Source organism: Notamacropus eugenii, chromosome 3 (genome assembly GCF_028372415.1).
Source record: "Notamacropus eugenii isolate mMacEug1 chromosome 3, mMacEug1.pri_v2, whole genome shotgun sequence".
Classification (NCBI taxonomy): domain Eukaryota; kingdom Metazoa; phylum Chordata; class Mammalia; order Diprotodontia; family Macropodidae; genus Notamacropus; species Notamacropus eugenii.
Window position 1 is genome coordinate 341577107 of NC_092874.1, and position 18599 is coordinate 341595705.

The 18599-nt window shown below is 37.2% G+C and overlaps 1 protein-coding gene across 6 annotated transcripts in view; it reads left to right on the plus strand.

Moving 5' to 3' along the window:
* The window catches only part of TNFAIP8 (TNF alpha induced protein 8), a 129309-nt gene extending 112902 nt beyond the window's left edge, over window positions 1-16407 (plus strand). For 5 of the 6 annotated variants that reach the window (XM_072597139.1, XM_072597140.1, XM_072597138.1 and 2 more), the window contains one exon: window positions 14661-16407. In XM_072597139.1, coding sequence (XP_072453240.1) covers window positions 14661-15226 — 566 coding nt within the window. In that variant the 3' untranslated portion in view covers window positions 15227-16407. Of the gene's footprint in view, window positions 1-9691; window positions 11814-14660 lie in introns of those variants that run through there. The other variant, XM_072597137.1, reaches the window with a different exon arrangement.
* The last annotated feature ends 2192 nt before the right edge of the window (window positions 16408-18599 follow it).

Consider the following 18599-nt stretch of genomic DNA (forward strand, 5'->3'; position numbering starts at 1 on the left):
TTCTCTCCCTTTCTCCCTCCTCACTCATCCCCACTGAGAAGGCAAGGAGTTCAATATAGGCTATATAAGTGTAGTTTTGCTAAAGACTTCCATAATAGTCATGCTGTGAAAGACTTAACTATTTTTCCCTCTATCCTATCCTTTTTCTATTCTCTCTTTTGACCTTGTCCCTCCTGTAAAGTATTTACTTCTAATTACTCCTTCCTCCCATTTTCCCTCCCTTCTATCATCCCCCTATGCCCTACTTATCCCTTTCTCCCCTACTTTGCTGTAGGGTAAGATAAATTGTCATACCAAATTGAGTGTGCATGTTATTCCCTCTTTAAGCCAAATGTGATGAGTAAGCTTCACTTTTTCCCTCTCATCTCCCCCCTTTTCCCCTCTACTGAAAAAGCTTTTTTTGCCTCTTTTATGAGAGATAATTTACTCCATTCCATTTCTCCCTTTCTCCTCCCAATATATTACTCTCTCTTCCCTTAATTTTATCTTTTTAGATATCATCCCTTCCTATTCAACCCACCCTGTGCCTTCTGTCTATATATGTGTGTGTAATACCTCCAACTACCCAAATACTGAGAAGTTTCAAGAGTTACAAATATTTTTCCATGCAGGAATGTAAACAGTTCAACTTTAGTAAGTCACTTATGATTTTTCTTTCTTGTTTACCTTTTCATGTTCTCTTGATTCTTGTGTTTGAAAGTCAGATTTTCTATTCAGCTCTGGTCTTTTCATCAAGAATGCTTGAAAGTCCTCTATTTCATTGAATGACCATTTTTTTCCCTGAAGTATTATACTCAGTTTTGCTGGGTAGGTGATTCTTGGTTTTAATCCTAGTTCCTTTGACTTCTGGAATATCATATTTCAAGCCCTTCAATCTCTTAATGTAGAAGCTACTAGATCTTGCATTATCCTGATTGCATTTCCACAACACTCGAATTATTTCTTTCTGGCTGCTTGCAATATTTTCTCCTTGACCTGGGAACTCTGGAATTTGGCTACAATATTCCTAGGAGTTTTTCTTTTTGAATGCCTTTCAGGAGATGATTGGTGGATTCTTTCAATATTTATTTTACTCTCTGGTTCTAGAATATCAGGGCATTTTTCCGTGATAATTTCATGAAAGATGATGTCTAGGCTCTTTTTTTGGTCATGGCTTTCAGGTAGTCCCATAATTTTTAAATTGTCTCTCCTGGATCTATTTTCCAGGTCAGTTGTTTTTCCAATGAGATATTTCACATTGTCTGATATTTTTTCATTCTTTTCGTTTTGTTTTGTAATTTCTTGGTTTCTCATAAAATCAATAGCTTCTATCTGTTCCATTCTAATTTTTAAAGAACTATTTTCTTCATTGAGCTTTTGAGCCTCCCTTTTCATTTGGCTAATTTTGCTTTTCAAAGCAATCTCCTCATTGGCTTTTTGGACCTCTTTTGCCATTTGAGTTAGCTTATTTTTAAAGGTGTTTATTTTTTTCAGATTTTTTTGGGGTCTCCTTTAGCAAGTTGTTGACTGGATTTTCATGATTTTCTTGCATTGCTCTCATTTCTTTTCTCAATTTTCCCTCCACCTCTCTTGCTTGATTTTCAAAATCCTTTTTGAGCTCTTCTGTGGCCTGAGACCATTGCATATTTATTTTGGAGATGTTGGAGGAATCTAGGAACCACAGCTGCTGCAGGGGATTCCGATCCCTGAGGCCTGCTCTGGTCCTGTCTCTGCCAGTACCATGAGGTCAAGGCTGGGCTGGGCTCTGTGGACTGCGCTCTTTCTTGTCTGCCTTCCAGGCTGCCTTGGACTGGAAATCTCTTTCACTCTGTTGTTTTGTAGCTTCTGCTGCTTTAGAATTTGTTTAGAGTCATTTTTTACAGGTATTTTATGGGCTGTGGGAAGAGAGCTTTTACAGGTCTGTCCTTCTACTCTGCCATTTTGGCTCTGCCCCCTGCCTTATGTAGTTTTTAATGAATTTCTTACAGATGAGTGTTTTATTTAAATTTAAAGGATATAAATGAATAACATTACAATTCAAAGAACCACTGATGATAAAGTATTTGGAACAATACACAGCTATCTAGCACTCTGGAAAATGAGTCATTTTGCCTTAGATAAATGTTCTAAAAATCTAAGGATTTACACAACCATTTTTATTTTAACTTAAAAAAAAGATCAACTTTCTAAAATTTGTATATATTTCCCTATCTCTCATTATCATACAGTGGTATAGGGGTAACTGTAAATATAGAAACAATAACAGTGAGCTTCAGCTACTGCATATTAGAATTGCAATCCGGGCTGCTCATCTGTGCTAGTTGGGGGGTCCCTCTATGACGCAGTGTTGCCCTAAGAATCTAGATGTAGAAGTTAATAGTACCATTTTTGTCTTCTGCATCTTCTTTCTCTGCTCTGTCCCCAGTGCCTGCAGACTGTGGGCCTGCTTATTTGTTATGTCCAATCTTCACTGGTTATGACTGCCACCCTTGACATTTCAAATATTTGCTGCATCTGTCTTCTATTTTCTTCCTTCATGTCCTCCTTACTTTTATTCTGTCTTGCTCTTTCTGTCTGTTGTCACTACTACTAGAAGCTACTAGGCTTCTTCTGTGGGTGCACGTGTGTGTGTATGTATATGTGTGTGTGTGTGTGTGTGTGAGTGTGCATGGGTGTGTATTTGAAATGCAAGGAGAAAGATGTGTGTTTGCATTTAGATTGTGGCAGAGAGTTGACGATATCTGGAAACCAGGGAACTAAGTGTTCCAGACATCCCTGTGATCTTTAAACAGAACTTGTAACCCAGAAATATAGTGAGCTCTATGTTCTCCCGTTCATTTTCTTACTTACATAACACTTATTTAATACTTATTTAATATTTTCAATACTATATACCAAGAGGAAAATTCAACTGCCAAAGTCTTGGGTATCCAGTAATTATCCTTCCAAAATTCTGGTAGTACATTTTATGACTCAGTGAATGATTAGCTATTTCTCCTTTAAATACATCAATATATAACAAATATATGTCAGGGGGATGTTGGAGTTAATAAAGTCATTTGGTACAACCCACTCGGAGACTCAGAAGGTCTCATGTCCAAAGTCACCACATGTCCGTTACATACCACAGAAGTGGCAGAGCTGAGATTCAAACTCCCATCTCCAAATGAAATGTTTGGACCCAAAGTCCAAAGCTTTAAGGAACAGATCCGTTCTAAAATATCATTGTCTTCTATCCAGGGGTTAATTTTTTTTTCTATCAGAGTACATTTCCTAAATTAGCAATGGAAATTAGTGGTAAAATTAGATTCCCTTGATAGAAATTAGCTTCATGGTAATCTTTGCTCAAAAAATTGTGATACTTGTACTAATAATATTCCAAGCCTATTTCCATGAAATGGTATGGTATCCTTTTATTAAATACATTAAAAGGTCAAACTTTGAGGTTTTATACACTAAGCATTGACCAGTTTTTCTTTTATTAGTAATCTACTTACATGTAAAATTGTTCTTAATGTGTAAAACATTAACTTGAGCTTTCCAGAATTTTGTCCTTTGGGGGCCACAGTACATGCACACCTTATTCCTTTCCTGAAAGTGTAGTTTTTATTTCGTAACTGCATGGTTACTTAAGAAAATTGAGCAAGCTGAAGAGAGTGAGACACGTGTTTTTTCTCCCCAACTGAAGAACTTTTATTTCACCATACTTTCTCTAAAATATATATATAGCATTATCTTGTTACAATTTTGCAATTTTCGCAACTAATCACTTTCAAAAGCATAATAAAGAATCAGTAATGAGGAGAAGATTAACTTGAGAAAGAATTCAGAATGTGAAATGTATTTAGAGGAATGAGAAGTATTCATTCAAATATCTAAATGGAAGAAATACTTGCTTTCCAAACCTGGTAGTAACATATGCAAAGATTTTTCCCCAGTGAATATGCATCTCTTTGCATATGGGAGAGCAGTTGTAAGTATAAATACTTCAGAATGCATATGTATGACTATAACTGGGCTGTTGAACTTATTCAAAACACAACGCAGAAGTAGTGGGACTTTTGTCCCCAAATAAATCAGTTCTTTTGCACAAGACAAAAGCACTATGCCTTGATTCTAAATATCACATTTTTCCTGGTCAGGCAATTCTCAGCAATGTTCCCTTAATTATAAAGGAACCGCATGAGAGATAATGGTTGTCACTCAGCACAAGTACAACTCAACCATTGCAAAATCAATTTAAAATCTCTATCATCCTGTCAGTGGCTAAGTGGCAGCATCTTTATGTAAAAAAAGAACACACTGGATATATACACACACAAATAAAGTGAAGATGGGCAGTTAGATTGCTATTTGAAATTTCCTTTATGTTAAAGTGAAATAAAAACTTTTTTTTAAAAGCAACTTCTCTTTCTTAGTTTTCAAATCATTTACCAGCAAATGGTAACTGAGAAATGTTGCTTAGCCAACAGTGTAGTTTCCTTGTAAGCTTTCTCTTCAAGGAAGTAAAACTGCTTCTCCATGGAGTTATGTGAAGCTCTGATAGCTGAGGTTAAATGGAAAAATTAGGCCTGATTAGAAAAGTAGTATAGAAAATAGGCTGTCTTAAAAGAAAGGAGGGGGAAAGAATCTTAAGGAGCCATTTCCCCCTTATGATCTAAATTCCTTTACTAGCTAATCAATTTCCATCTAAGACACTGCAATAAATCCATAATGCCATATTTGTAAGCTGGACATCCTGATTCTCTGTTGATTAAAAGCAGAAACTACAAGAGTTGGAGTTTGTGATAACTACATCCTGCTAGGAAAGCAGGATGGCATAATGGTTAGAGCCTTGGAATCAGGGAGACCTGGTTTTATATCCTAAACCAGACACTTAACAGGTAGGTGACTGTAGGCAGGTTGCTTAACCTTGTGGAGCCTGTTTGCACATCTGTAATACTGAAAACATCTCAAAGAGTTGTGAAGATCACAGAGATAAAGTTTATCTTGGGGGCGGGGAGAAGATGTTTAATTAGCAAAACTACTTACAGGCCTATACATACACACATGCATCCCATACATACATATGTAGATATAAATATCGATATATACACACACATGTATCCATATAGTACTTTGCAAATCTTAAAGGCCTACATAAATATTAACTGTTAACTATAGAAATATAACACTATCTTCCCAAAGAATAGGTACCTTATGCTATTATGTACTTCTCATCCAAAATGAAGCCATTTGGGGTGGGAGAGGCTTTTTCCTTTTAAATCAAAGGAGAGAATTTCTAGGCCTTAGATTAAATGTTGTTATATTATGTTTATTGGTTAGTTTTTCTTTTTTTAACAAGGAAAACTTAAACATGGAATAATTCATTTTTTGTACCTTTCACAAACACTGATGAATTTAAATGGCGAAGAAATAGACTCCTGCAAAAATGAAGGTGGAGATGTCTGACTCAAAACATTAAGGGTTAAAAAAGACCCTATAGTTTTAACTCAATATTTAAATTGCAGCTTTATGAACTATTTTATCATATAGGTAGAAGAAGGCAGCAAATAGATTTTTGTGGTCACCCTTGTTACAAGAAAGACCCTGCATTTCAGTAAGGCAGTAAATCGTGGAGTATGAATTAGATTTTCTTTTTTCCTGGCAACTATAATCAACCTGCAACTGTCTGTACAAGTATGAAGAGCATTGGGATGAATAAATTAAGCCAAAGCATTAAAAGTTGTGACTGCTTAGAGGTGGGGAGGGTACAGTGAGATGTCCCATGTGGCCAGACAGAGAGAAAAGACCCCTTTTTGGGGGACTATTTACACCTCAGGACAGCGATAACATGGTAGTTAACTGGATAGCAAAGACTTAGACTGTTTTCTCTCACATTTCTTCAAGGTTGTTCAGACCCACCACCCTGATTCCCAAAACTACTATATCCTGAAATGATGAACTAGTTGATCCAAATATGAACACTTTGTAGTTGACTACAAATTATAATTATAACTATAGCCAACAGTTATTTTTCTGAAATGCAAGTCTGATCATGCCATTTCTTGCTCAATAAGCTCCGGTGACTCCCTGTTGTCTCTAGATCAAATATAAGCTCCGCTAATATTTTAATATCTTTACAAACTGGTCCCTTCCTGCCTTCCCAGTCTTCTTACACATGGCTTGCCTTCCAGAATGTTGTGCTGTAATCACCCTGGCCTATTCACTCTTCTGCACACCAAGCACTCTATTTCCCCTTTTCATACCTTTACACCAACTGCCCTGACTGAAATGCCCTCATTTCTACCTCTAAACAGTTTCCTTCAAGAAGTAGTTTGAGCATCACCTTTTATATGAGGCCTTTCCCATCTCCCCCCTGTCCCCACACCCCCAGTTCATTCTCTCACCCAAAGTAACTTTTATTAATTTTTTTATACATTATACAAACATATCATCTCCCCCTTCGAACATATTTTAAAACACAGAAATTTTGGTTTGAACTTTTCTATTCCCTGTTGAATTTCAATTTAGTAAACATGGTTTTATATAAAAGTAATACCATTTTAGCTTTTAAAAGCTAAAAAGTGGTGTAGTCTAAGTGGACCAACCAAGCTGTGGGATATTCCTTATTTCTAAGAAGTTCTAATTTCCTCTGTTCCTTGTTTTTTAAAATTGCAACTTAAGTTAATGTGATTTTGCATTGACATTCTTGAACATGTTCAAGAAGATTAACTGATTTTTTTTTTTTTATCATGAGCCTTTTGGAGATTTTGTTAGGTTAATCCTTTCTGACCTTCAAACATTCAAATTAGGAACAAATCACATATCCTCACAGTATTGTTGGATAACATTGGGCCCTGGGAATCTCTGGAAGCCCAGAGAAGTACTCTAAAGTATAATCTAGGATGTACCCAATCTATAATAGGATAGAAATGTCCATGGAGCTATGGTAGAAACACACAGAATCTGAGTTGGAAGGGATCTTTGAACTAGTCTAGGGATGGGAAACCTGCAGCCTTGAGGTCACATGTAGCCTTCTAGGTCCTTGGGTGCAGCCTTCTGACTGAGTCCCAGGTTTTATAGAACAAATCTTTTCATTAAGGGGATTTGCTCTCTGAAGTTTGGATATGGTCAAAGGACAGTACTTGAAGACCTAAAGGGTGACATGTTGCCTCATTTGCCACAGGTTCCCTGCCCCTGAATCTATTACAGCCCAGATTCAGATTCTTGACACTGTCTTAGTGGATCAGAATGAACCAAATGAGGCACCTCCAAAGAATCCTGTCCTTTTCCTGACTAACAAAACTCAGATCATCTCAAAAAGGATTGGAAAAGTAGGTTTGTTCTGCTGAGGTATTCTGTTCCTGAAATTTATCACATAGTTGTAGTTTATAGGGAAGGTGGTAGTTTGGGGATTACAAAGTTTGTGTAAATGGTTCTGTTTTGTTTTGGCTTGTTTATAGTCCTACATCTTGTTGTTCATGGGGATGTTTTCTCTTTTTCTTGGTTTGTTTTTTGTTTCAGTCGTAAGGTGTAAGACCAAGCCATTTTCTGAGCCAATGAAAGAATGACTTTAGAAAAAAAGAATTAGAAGAAAAACTATATCTCATTTTACTGGAACATAGAAAGCTTAGGTACAGAAGAAAAAAAATTGATCAGATTATTAAGATACGAAAAAGAACTGTACTATCCATTGCTGAGATAGTTTGATTTTAGCTTTTTTTAACTTATTTTTTTTTAATGTTCTACAATCACTACCATAAAACTTAGATGTTTTCCTCCCCTCCATCCCCCTCCCTCCCCAAGACGGCATACAATTCTATGTAGGATCTACATGTACTTTCCTATTGAATATGTTTTCACCATAGTCATACTATGTAGATGAACTAAAATAAATGGAAGAAATCGTAAAATAAATCAAAACATAATACACACATGATCTGTTTAGCTTTTATTCTTAAGTAGCCCCAGATCTTTTGGTCCTTCACCTTTGTATTCTAGAAACTTTCTCTTTTCATAGGAACGTTTTGAGTGACACACTCATTTTAACAGAAAAATCCACTGTCAGCCTAACCCAGCCTATCCTGTTCATCTGAGACCTTTTGGCAGTTTTCTTTCAGAATCACATGAAACTTGGAAACTATTGGAAACTTGGAAACACTGTTCATAATTCTCTTTCGTTTTCTTTCTTAATTTTTTAATTCATTTTCTTCTGCTGCTGTTTCATTTCATGAAAGAAGAAGCTTGTGTTAAAATGTCCTAAATGTGGGGGTTGTTTTTCATTTTTCTGTAAACATCCTGAAGTACTTTCCAGTCATTTGCTTTCATTGTGAGATCTCTTATACATGGATGAAGAAAACAGTAACCCAGAGCAAAACGGTTATTAGGCCTGCAAAAAATGCGTCTTTCTGTCTGTAGCTTCCCCTTTTTTCTAGTGGCTTCCCCTTGATGACAGTCCCTCTTCCCTTCTTTGGAGCCCAGTATATTCCTGCTTCATAAGCCCCTACCATTTTCAAAGCTCAAAAGAGCCTGCTTTCTTCACTTACTCGTTGAAATTCTTGGTGGCAATAGGTGGCTCCACCCAGGTATTTGCATTTTTAAATAATTTAGCTCTAAATTAGGAATGAAAGGTCTTGTCTTCTGTTAAAAGGATTTCAGCCAATAACCCTGGGGAAATTGTAAATGCTAGGGTCATAGACCTTATCCTACTTTTACTTTATGAAGTGTGAAGATGGTCCCCCAGATAGAAGGGCAGCTGGCAGTTCATTGGCCATGCCCTTTTTAAAAAGGCCTTTAAAAAGTTAAGCCTCTCAGTTCCTGAGGGCAATTGCAGGAGGCATTTGAGGTTGGGAGTATCTGTCTGGAGTGTAATTCCTGTGCTGTGACCCAAAGATAGTGTAAGACAAAGAGAATGTCCCCCTTCCCCATCATCCCCCATGACAAGAAGCAGAGCTGTTCAACAAACCCCACAGCATCCGGCCAGAAGCAGAGACTGAGACAGAGAGGTAGTAGAGAGAGGTTCAAGAAAGGAAACTGCTTTAAGAAGTATGATCCACCAGTGACAGAAAAAAGAGCCAACCATATCTGGAAGGGAGAATTAGCCATGGCGATTGGGAGTTGATCTGTGTTTTCATAGGAAAGTGTACCCTGGACTTATAGAGGGAGAGTTCTTGCTATATATATCATCATAGTAAACGTTGTTCCTTTGAGCTGCCTATTAAAGGTAAGCAAACTGGTGTAGGCTTGTGAATTCTAATTTTAAGAGTGAAGCCTCACAGTGTACCCTTTAATCATGGGGTAGCATTCAACCCTCTGGGGACTCAGTCAGGGAACTTGTGAGTGCTTAGTTGGGGAAGTAGCCATAGGGCTGTCACAGGTAGTTTTATGGATCAGTGAGGCTGCATCAGAGGTACCTAATAATATAATAATAATAGGGTACCTAGGTCAGGCCCTTCCCTTTAACGTTTTTTACCCTTTTGCCCCAAGGTTCCTGTATTCCTGGGTTCCAGAGCACATTTTCACTGCTCTCTTTCCTGACATATGAGAAATTTGCCAGCTTTCTTCCTTCTCCAGTTCTCCTTCATAGCATAGAGATCATGCTTTCTCCTCCCCGGCAGGCAATTTACACTTAGAATTTACCTGCCATGTGCCCTCCAGCAATGAGGATTCCTTACTCAGGAGCAGTGAGTGAGACTCCAAGTGGGGTGAGGTATACTGGAAAGGAACCAGTGCAATACAAGATAAAAGAATATTGTTTATAAACAACTGCTTTCCTCAGTTTAACTGACTGAAGAAGCAATCTTGCAAAATAAATAATGTCAGTATTACCTCACTGTATAGATGAGATAGTTCCTTATGGTCACATGGTTCAGTGGTGCTCAAACCCTATTCTAATCCTTTTCTCACTATACCGCATATCAGTCTTAGGACATGAGATGGTGGATAAAGGTCAGGGGCAAGAGAAATCTACTAGTGGATATTGGTGGTGATGATTTCATGGTATCAAAGGAAAGTGTAAATGTATACAGCTATGCAGCACAGAAATTAGGTATACCTCTAAATATCAGATGAGCTTGGTTGCATGTTTTATTTCATAGGAACCATAGAATTTTAGAACTAGATGGGACCTGAGAAACCTAATCAAATTCCTTCATTTTATAGCTGAGGAAACTAATTTTTCAGATATGGGAAATTCTTTTCCTGAGGTCATACTATTGGTTAATAGTAGAGCCAGAACTAAAATCCAGACTCTCTTGTTGCTGTGTTTGCCGTTTGTTCTTGAAGAGTACCATGACATCAGGGAGATGATGGCATGACTTGCAGTTGTCTTCGATGTGAGTGAGGGAGGGCTGTATGAGGTCACCAACCTCACTTTCTCTTCCAGAGCCATCTGGGTCCAGCGGCCAGATATCGATCAGGATGACTGGAGATGGTCCAGGATGCAATTGGAGACCCTGGCCCTTTTAGGCTAAGGTCTTAACAGGTTCTTACTTTGAGTGAGGTAAAGTGAATGGCTTTCTTTAAGAAGTGAGTCAGGGAAGACCCTCAGAGTTGCTGGCCAAAAGAGAAATAGTTACTATTTACAGAGTGAGAACTAGACTTCAGATTCTCTACTCTTAACTTAAAGGAAACAAACATCTTTCAGTTTTCATTCAGAAATACTATAAACAGTACCAAAGAGCTACCCATATAATTCATTTCCTCCTACACTGCCTTCTTTTTTGTTTCTAGTTAGGATATCCAAACTTTTGTATAATAGTCAAAATGTTTTGAGGAACATCTTCTCACTATACATACTATTAACCTTATACTCCCCTTCTAGTTTTCTATGAACTGTGCTTAAGGAATGCTTACTAGCAGTTGATCCCAGGAATACAGACTGTGATATAACTGGCTGGAGGCAGAGAAAACAAGAATAAACAAGAAAGCAGTAGAAATGGGTGTCACTGTTACTGCCCACATGACTTCTCTAATTTTCTTCTAGAAGACTTGGAACAGTTTGAGACCAATTTATTTAAAAGACAAGTGTGCTATCTGATAACTAAACACTGGAAAGAACCTAAGTTGGGGAGTGGCTAAGAGTGGTAAATCAATGCAACTGACTTGCACATTGACGTAATGACAAAATGTGAACAGAAATAATGCAGACTGAAAAAAATGTATGTGCGTATGTATAGATACACATTGGTCACACATGAGAATGTACTGTCAGAAGAATCAGAAGAGGTAATAAAGTGGCATCTATAACAATGGTGTCTGCACATTTGTTTACCTTTATCATAAATGAGATTAGTTGTGTTTTTTTAAGGTGGCTGAGAGTCATTAGAATTAAAATGCAAGAAGGAGGGGAGGACTGTAGCTTTAAACTAGCAAGTAATCACTACCTGGCAAAAATAAAATGTTACAAAGTAGGAGGAAGTATAGATAATATGTAGTCTAATCCTTCCTTTTACCAGGGAGCAAACAGATCCAAAGAAGAATATTCATTCAACAAACATTTTTGAGTGCCAAGTGTATGGGGGAAATAAAAAGATGAATGAGGCATATCCTCTTCTCAAGGAGCTGGCAGTCTAATAGGAAAATTAAGACATGCATGAATAACTGTAATACAAAATTTAACATCGTAAATATCATAGAAGTACAAAGAGAACTCTGTAGGAATTCAGAGGAAAAAGAGATTCCTTCTGGTCGTGGAGATCATGTCTAATTTACGGAGGTGGCATTTGGGCTAGATCTTCAAAAATGTCTATTCTTTTGACATAAGGAGATGAATAAAGGAAGTGATCTTATGTGAAGGGAAAAACATGAACAAATGGATGAGATGGAACATAACTGGTTGCACCTAAGAAATGGTGAGTAGCCCAGTTTAGCTAAATTATTATCCATTACACATATCCGTTTTATTATTATCAAGAGGGAGAGAATGGGGTTCTTAACTTCTGATTAGTGGATTTTAAAAATTCTTTCATTACTGTATTTCAATAAAATTGATTTCCTTTGTAATCCTCCTATTTGTTTTATTCTATACTTTAAAAAATCACTTCTCACAAGGGGCACCAAGGATTCACAAAACTACCAAAATCTGATGAAAAAAATGTTTAGGAAAACCTGGCCTAAAGAATTGTTAGGGTTAAGTGATAAAGGTTCTTGAATGCTAGACCAAGGAGTTTAAGCTGGGTATATTTACTTCACCTTGCTTTTTTTTTTTTTTTAAATGGAGTACTGGCAGGTTCATTCATTTATTTTATTTTTATTTTTTCTCATCCATAGTTTATTTATTTATTTCACTTTTAACATTCATTTTCACAGAATTTTTGGGCTCCAAATTTTCTCCCCCCTTGTCCCCTCCCCCTACCCCAAAACACCGAGCATTCCAATTGCCCCCACCACCACTCCTCTCTCTCCTCCATCATTCCTCTCTGCCCTTGTCTCCATCCTCTCCTCTGTCCTGTTGGGCCAAATAACTTTCTATACCCCTTTACCTGTATTTCTTATTTCCTAGTGGCAAGAACAGTACTTGACAGTTATTCCTAAAACTCTGAGTTGCAACTTCTTTTCCTCCCTCCCTCCCCACCCCCTCCCTTTAGAAGGCAAGCAATTCAATATAAGCCAAATCTGTGTAGTTTTGCAAATGACTTCCATAATAGTCTTGTTGTATAAGACTAACTATATTTCCGTCCATCCTATCCTGCCTCCAATTTCTTCTATTCTCTCTTTTGATCCTGTCCCTCCCCATGAGTGTCGACCTCAAATTGCTCCCTCCTCCCCGTGCCCTCCCTTCCATCATCCCCCCCACCCTGCTTATCCCCTTATCCCCCACTTTCCTGTATTGTAAGATAGGTTTTCATACCAAAATGAGTGTGCATTTTATTCCTTCCTTTAGTGGAATGTGATGAGAGTAAACTTCATGTTTTTCTCTCACCTCCCCTCTTTTTCCCCAAACTAAAAAAATCTTTTGCTTGCCTCTTTTATGAGAGATAATTTGCCCCATTCCATTTCTCCCTTTTTCCTCCCAATATATTTCTCTCTCACTGCTTAATTTCATTTTTTTTTAAGATATGATCCCATCCTATTCAATTCACTCTGCACACTCTGTCTCTATGAGTGTGTGCGTGTGCATGTGTGTGTGTGTGTAATCCCACCAAGTACCCAGATACTGAATATTTTCAAGAGTTACAAATATTGTCTTTACATGTAGGGATGTAAACAGTTCAACTTTTATAAGTCCCTTATGACTTCTCTTTGCTGTTTACCTTTTCATGTTTCTCTTCATTCTTGTGTTTGAAAGTCAAATTTTCTTTTTAGCTCTGGTCTTTTCATCAAGAATGCTTGAAAGTCCTCTATTTCATTGAAAGACCAATTTTTCCCCTGAAGTATTATACTTAGTTTTGCTGGGTAGGTGATTCTTGGTTTTAGTCCTAGTTCCTTTGACTTCTGGAATATCCTGTTCCATGCCTTTCGATCCCTTAATGTAGAAGCTGCTAGATCTTGTGTTATCCTGATTGTATTTCCACAGTACTTGAATTGTTTCTTTCTAGCTGCTTGCAATATTTTCTCCTTGACCTGGGAACTCTGGAATTTGGCCACAATGTTCCTAGGAGTTTCTCTTTTTGGATCTTTTTCAGGTGGTGATCTGTGGATTCCTTGAATACTTATTTTGCCCTCTGGTTCTAAAATCTCAGGGCAGTTTTCCTTGAAAATTTCATGAAAGATGATGTCTAGACTCTTATTTTGATCATGGCTTTCAGGTAGTCCCATAATTTTTAAATTGTCTCTCCTGGATCTATTTTCCAGGTCAGTTGTTTTTCCAATGAGATATTTCACATTATCTTCCATTTTTTCATTCTTTTGGTTTTGTTTTGTGATTTCTTGGTTTCTCATAAAGTCGTTAGCCTCCATCTGTTCCATTCTAATTTTGAAAGAACTATTTTCTTCAGTGAGCTTTTGAATCTCCTTTTCCATTTGGCTAATTCTGCTTTTGAAAGCATTCTTCTTCTCGTTGGCTTCTTGAACCTCCTTTGCCAATTGAGTTAGCCTATTTTTCAGGGTGTTATTTTCTTCAGCATTTTTTTGGGTCTCCTTTAGCAGGGTGCTGATCTGCTGTTCATACTTTGCTTGCAAGTCTTTTATTGCTCTTCCCAGTTTTTCCTCCACCTCTCTAACATAATTTTGAAAATTTTCTGAGCTCTTTATGAGCTTTTCCCAGGTCTGATCCCATTGAGTGGGCTGGGATATAGAAGCACTGACTTCCGTGTCTTTCCCTGATGGTGAGCACCGAAACCTGCTCACCAAGAAAGTAACCCTCTATAGTCTTGGTTTTTTTCCCTTTTCTGGGCATTTTCCCAGCCAGTGACTTGACTTCTGAATATTCTCTTCACACCCACTTTGCCTCCAGATCCGCCCAGCCAGTGCTTGGGGTCTGAGACTCAAATGTTGCTTCCCAGCCTCAGGGCTTTGGGCAGGGGCAGGGCTGCTATTCTCTGTGAGATCAAGTTCAGCTGCTGAGGTGGGGGCAGGGCCGCCTCAGGGGCTCAGTTCCCTCAGGGGGTTTATGCAGAGATCTTCAACAATGGATTCGGGCTCCTGCTATCAGAAGGAAAAAACATTAAGAAAGCAATATTTAACAAATGTTTTGTTATAGACTTTCTCTCTTCATATTTACTAACCTTTTTTCCTTCTCTCTCATTTTTTTCCCCCAGTGGCTACAGATGTCTTTAATTCAAAAAACCTGGCCCTACAGGCCCAAAAGAAGATCCTTGGGAAAATGGTGTCCAAATCCATAGCCACAACCTTGATTGATGATACAAGCAGTGATGTTTTAGATGAACTCTATAGAGTAACAAAGGAATATACTCACAACAAAAAGGAGGCTGAGAAGATCATCAAAAATTTAATCAAAACTGTCATCAAGCTGGCCATCCTATACAGGAATAATCAGTTCAACCAAGATGAGTTAGCACTAATGGAAAAGTTCAAGAAGAAAGTTCATCAGCTTGCAATGACCGTGGTCAGTTTCTATCAGGTTGATTACACCTTTGACCGGAATGTGTTGTCCAGATTATTGAATGAATGTAGAGAGATGCTTCACCAGATCATTCAGCGCCATCTAACTGCCAAATCCCATGGACGGGTGAACAATGTCTTTGACCACTTTTCAGATTGTGAGTTTTTGGCTGCCTTGTACAATCCCTTTGGCACCTATAAACCCCACTTGCAAAAACTCTGTGAAGGCATCAACAAAATGCTGGATGAAGGGAACATATGAATGTCTCAATTACAGTTGTGACTGCTAGCATTTCTTATGAATGGAGCACTGCTGATTTATGAAGGAAAAGAAAATTAAAACCAAGGGTGGTTTGGTTTTTTTTTTGAAGATTACAGGGACTTCAAAAAGACTTTGCCAAATCAGTTCTTTGATTATGAGCCATCTTATGCCCAAAACACCAAGAATAAACATCACGTGATATTGCTAGATGTGGGACTTGATTTTTATTTGAAGAGGAGCATATTGCCAAAATATCTGGTTAAGAGTTACCAGACTGTTCATGTATCATGAAAATTATGTTAAATGATACAAATGTATTTATAGCTCCCTGCAAGAACTTTTAGCTCTTCATGGTGATGGTACGTTCTATTGCATCTAATGTGTATAAAGTTATATTTTTTCATTTATTTTCCTTCTTGATGTGTGTTTGCTTTAAACAAAACAAAAAATTCCTTCTGATGCCAATGCTACTTTAGAAACAACCTGAGTTTTCTAGTTCTCTCCCTGATGCTTATGCGAAGTTTTTATCTGTAGTGTTAAGATCCAGTCCAAGCCAAATCTGTTGCCATGTAAAAATTTTACTCTTGATTTCCATGCCCTCAGAGGTAAAGTTTTACCCTTTGAGGAAAAGGAAATTCATATTTAAAAGAATTTGTGGTGTAACAAAATATGTTTAAAATATGAATAATGTATGATAAAAATAACATGCCTTTTGATTATGGTCTTGCCCTTTAGTATTAATGGTGATGTGTAGGTTTCCAAAATGTAATGGAGCTATGTTCACCTTGAGTATTTGATAGTGCAGTTATTGATCATAACCTTGATGTTTTGAAAGTGTGTTTATGTTAAATGTGGGCATGACATAAATTTCAAAACTAAGAGAAAGAAGAATAATGATCTTCTTTGTGACAATTCTTGGTATGGGGCCATCAAAAATAAGTGACTAGTTGGTCTAATAAACAGTGAATTGACTTTTGCAACAGAGTAGAACCCATCAGAAATGTATGGGTGGTTTAAAAAAAAAAAACTTCCCATAGAGCAAATAGATCAAAATGAATGGATTTCAAATATTTGAGTTTTGTTGTGAATATACAAAATGTCACATTTTTATTTAATTACTAAAGTTCTTTATATTTTGTTTGATATTTTGATGAGTAAACCAAAGAACGTTTGCACTCAAAGTCATGTGTGCATGTCTTATTTCTATATAATATTATTTTCTTAGAAGTAAAAGTTTTCATTAATTTTCAAAACAGAATTTTACAGGAAGAGAAAGACTGACCCCACTCCCACCATCAGCAATAGCAAGTATTCTGTAACGTACTACTGTGTGCATGGCTTTGATACTATTAAATCTGTTTCCCTACATTCTGCTCACATCCTAGCAGTGATGAATTGAATTCCAAGTTGCACTGTACAGAATAGAGTTAGAAGTTCTCTCAGACCAACTGGTGTCTTAACTGCTTTGCTTTCTTTCTCTCTTTTGTTTTTCCTTTCCTTATTTATTTATTTATTTTACAAATGAGGAAACTAAGGTCCAAAGAAGTTAAGTGACTTTCTAAGGTCACAAAGATAGTAAAGAAATGGAAATAATATTGGAACCCAGACAAGAAAATAGGAAGAGAAATTATATGACTTGAACTGGATTTAGAACCCTGCTTTCCCAAATGCTTTGCTGTATCATCCTTGGTTGCTGAACACCCTTTCAGTGTTTGGGGCATAATTCAAGCAGGTGTTATTAGAAAATCAAAGTTTAAAAATGGCAGGCCACCATTTCTGTTGACAGACTGCACACAGTGTTCTAATAAGATCTTTTAGACTAGGGAGTAGAAACATCTCTAGTGTTTGATTTGATTATCAAGAAGTCCTGATGGGACAAACAATCACTTTGCTCTGAGGTAATCCCCAAGTGTACAAGTTGTCATACTGATTTGGATGGAAAGGGGCAACCATTGGAAAATGTCTTTCTAGATGATCTCCGTAAATAATGACTTCTGGGCACCATCCTGAAGAAATTAAGCCACTACTTTCTTGTGAATAATTTATGATACTAAATTCAACTGTCTTAATTATTTTAGAATCTTATTTATCCCTCACAATTTTCAAACATGTTAAAGTCTAGTAAACCATTAGCCTGCCACTGGAGCTTTTATGTGAAGAAACTTCAGAGGCTTTGTTCTAGGAAAACTCATCTTGAAACTTAGCCCCATAGACTGAGGGTTCTCTTCCCGCACCTGTGAGACTAGAAATAGGGTCAGTTAGGGATTAGCCATGAAGTAAGATTTTCACCGAGGCAGCTAGGTGGTACAGTGGATAGCATGACAGATCTAAAGTCAGAAAGACTCATTTTCCTGAGTTCAAATGTAACCTCAGACACATTATCTGTGTGAACAAGTCAATTAACCCTGTTTGCTTCAGTTTTCTCATCTGTAAAATGAGCTGAAGAAGAAAATGTCAAACCACTCTACTATCTTTGCCAAGAAAACCTCAAACAGGGTCAGGAAAAGTCAGACAAAACTGAACAACAACAAGAACAATTTGTTACTAGATCCCATGTGGATTTATGGAGGAAAGGGGAAGGGTGGTGTCTTGAGGCTAGAGGTAAAGGTAGTAGGAGGGTTATTCTTAACTATTCCCAGAAGGTGAAGCAATGAAAAATATCTAGACGGGTGTAATCTCATTTTACCTAGGTGACTTTCTGCCCATGGTAAATTGGACCACTAAATGATGGTCATATTATAATCAGCATACATACATACATACATACACACACACACAACTACAAATTTGTATGTGTGTATGCATTTGTATGCACACGTATTATGTATATATATTTAGTCAAAATTTCTCTTATATAGCCATAATTTTAAGATTTAAAAAAATGAAATGTGCCTATGATCTGCCAACAGATTAACTTCTAGATTCTCTTTGACTATTCGTTTCCAAAAATAATGGAGGAAGAGGTGTTTCTGTGTATGTGTGTGTTTCTCTTTTAAAATGATTCCAGTCCTACTGAGGAATGCACATACTAATCATATTGAAACTGATTTTTACTGTATTCAGAGTTCATTGCTAAAAACAAAACAAAAAAGAATAACACTAGTTATTTGTGCTTTTTAATAGATGGCTGGTGGGTTTCAAAATATTTTCATCAAAAGGTTATATGGGTGAAAGATTCTTGGCTCACTGAAAAAGAACACTATGTCAAATCCACACTTTCTCTGTGTGTGAGACCATGCCCATACAGTCTTTAAATTGGTGTAAGACTATCCTGTTCTCTTTAAGGTCTGTAGAAGGAGGATTTTTCTATGAAGCTGTTTTTCAAAATCCTCAGTAAGCTTCTAATTGGAAGCACCCCACAGCTTAGATTTCT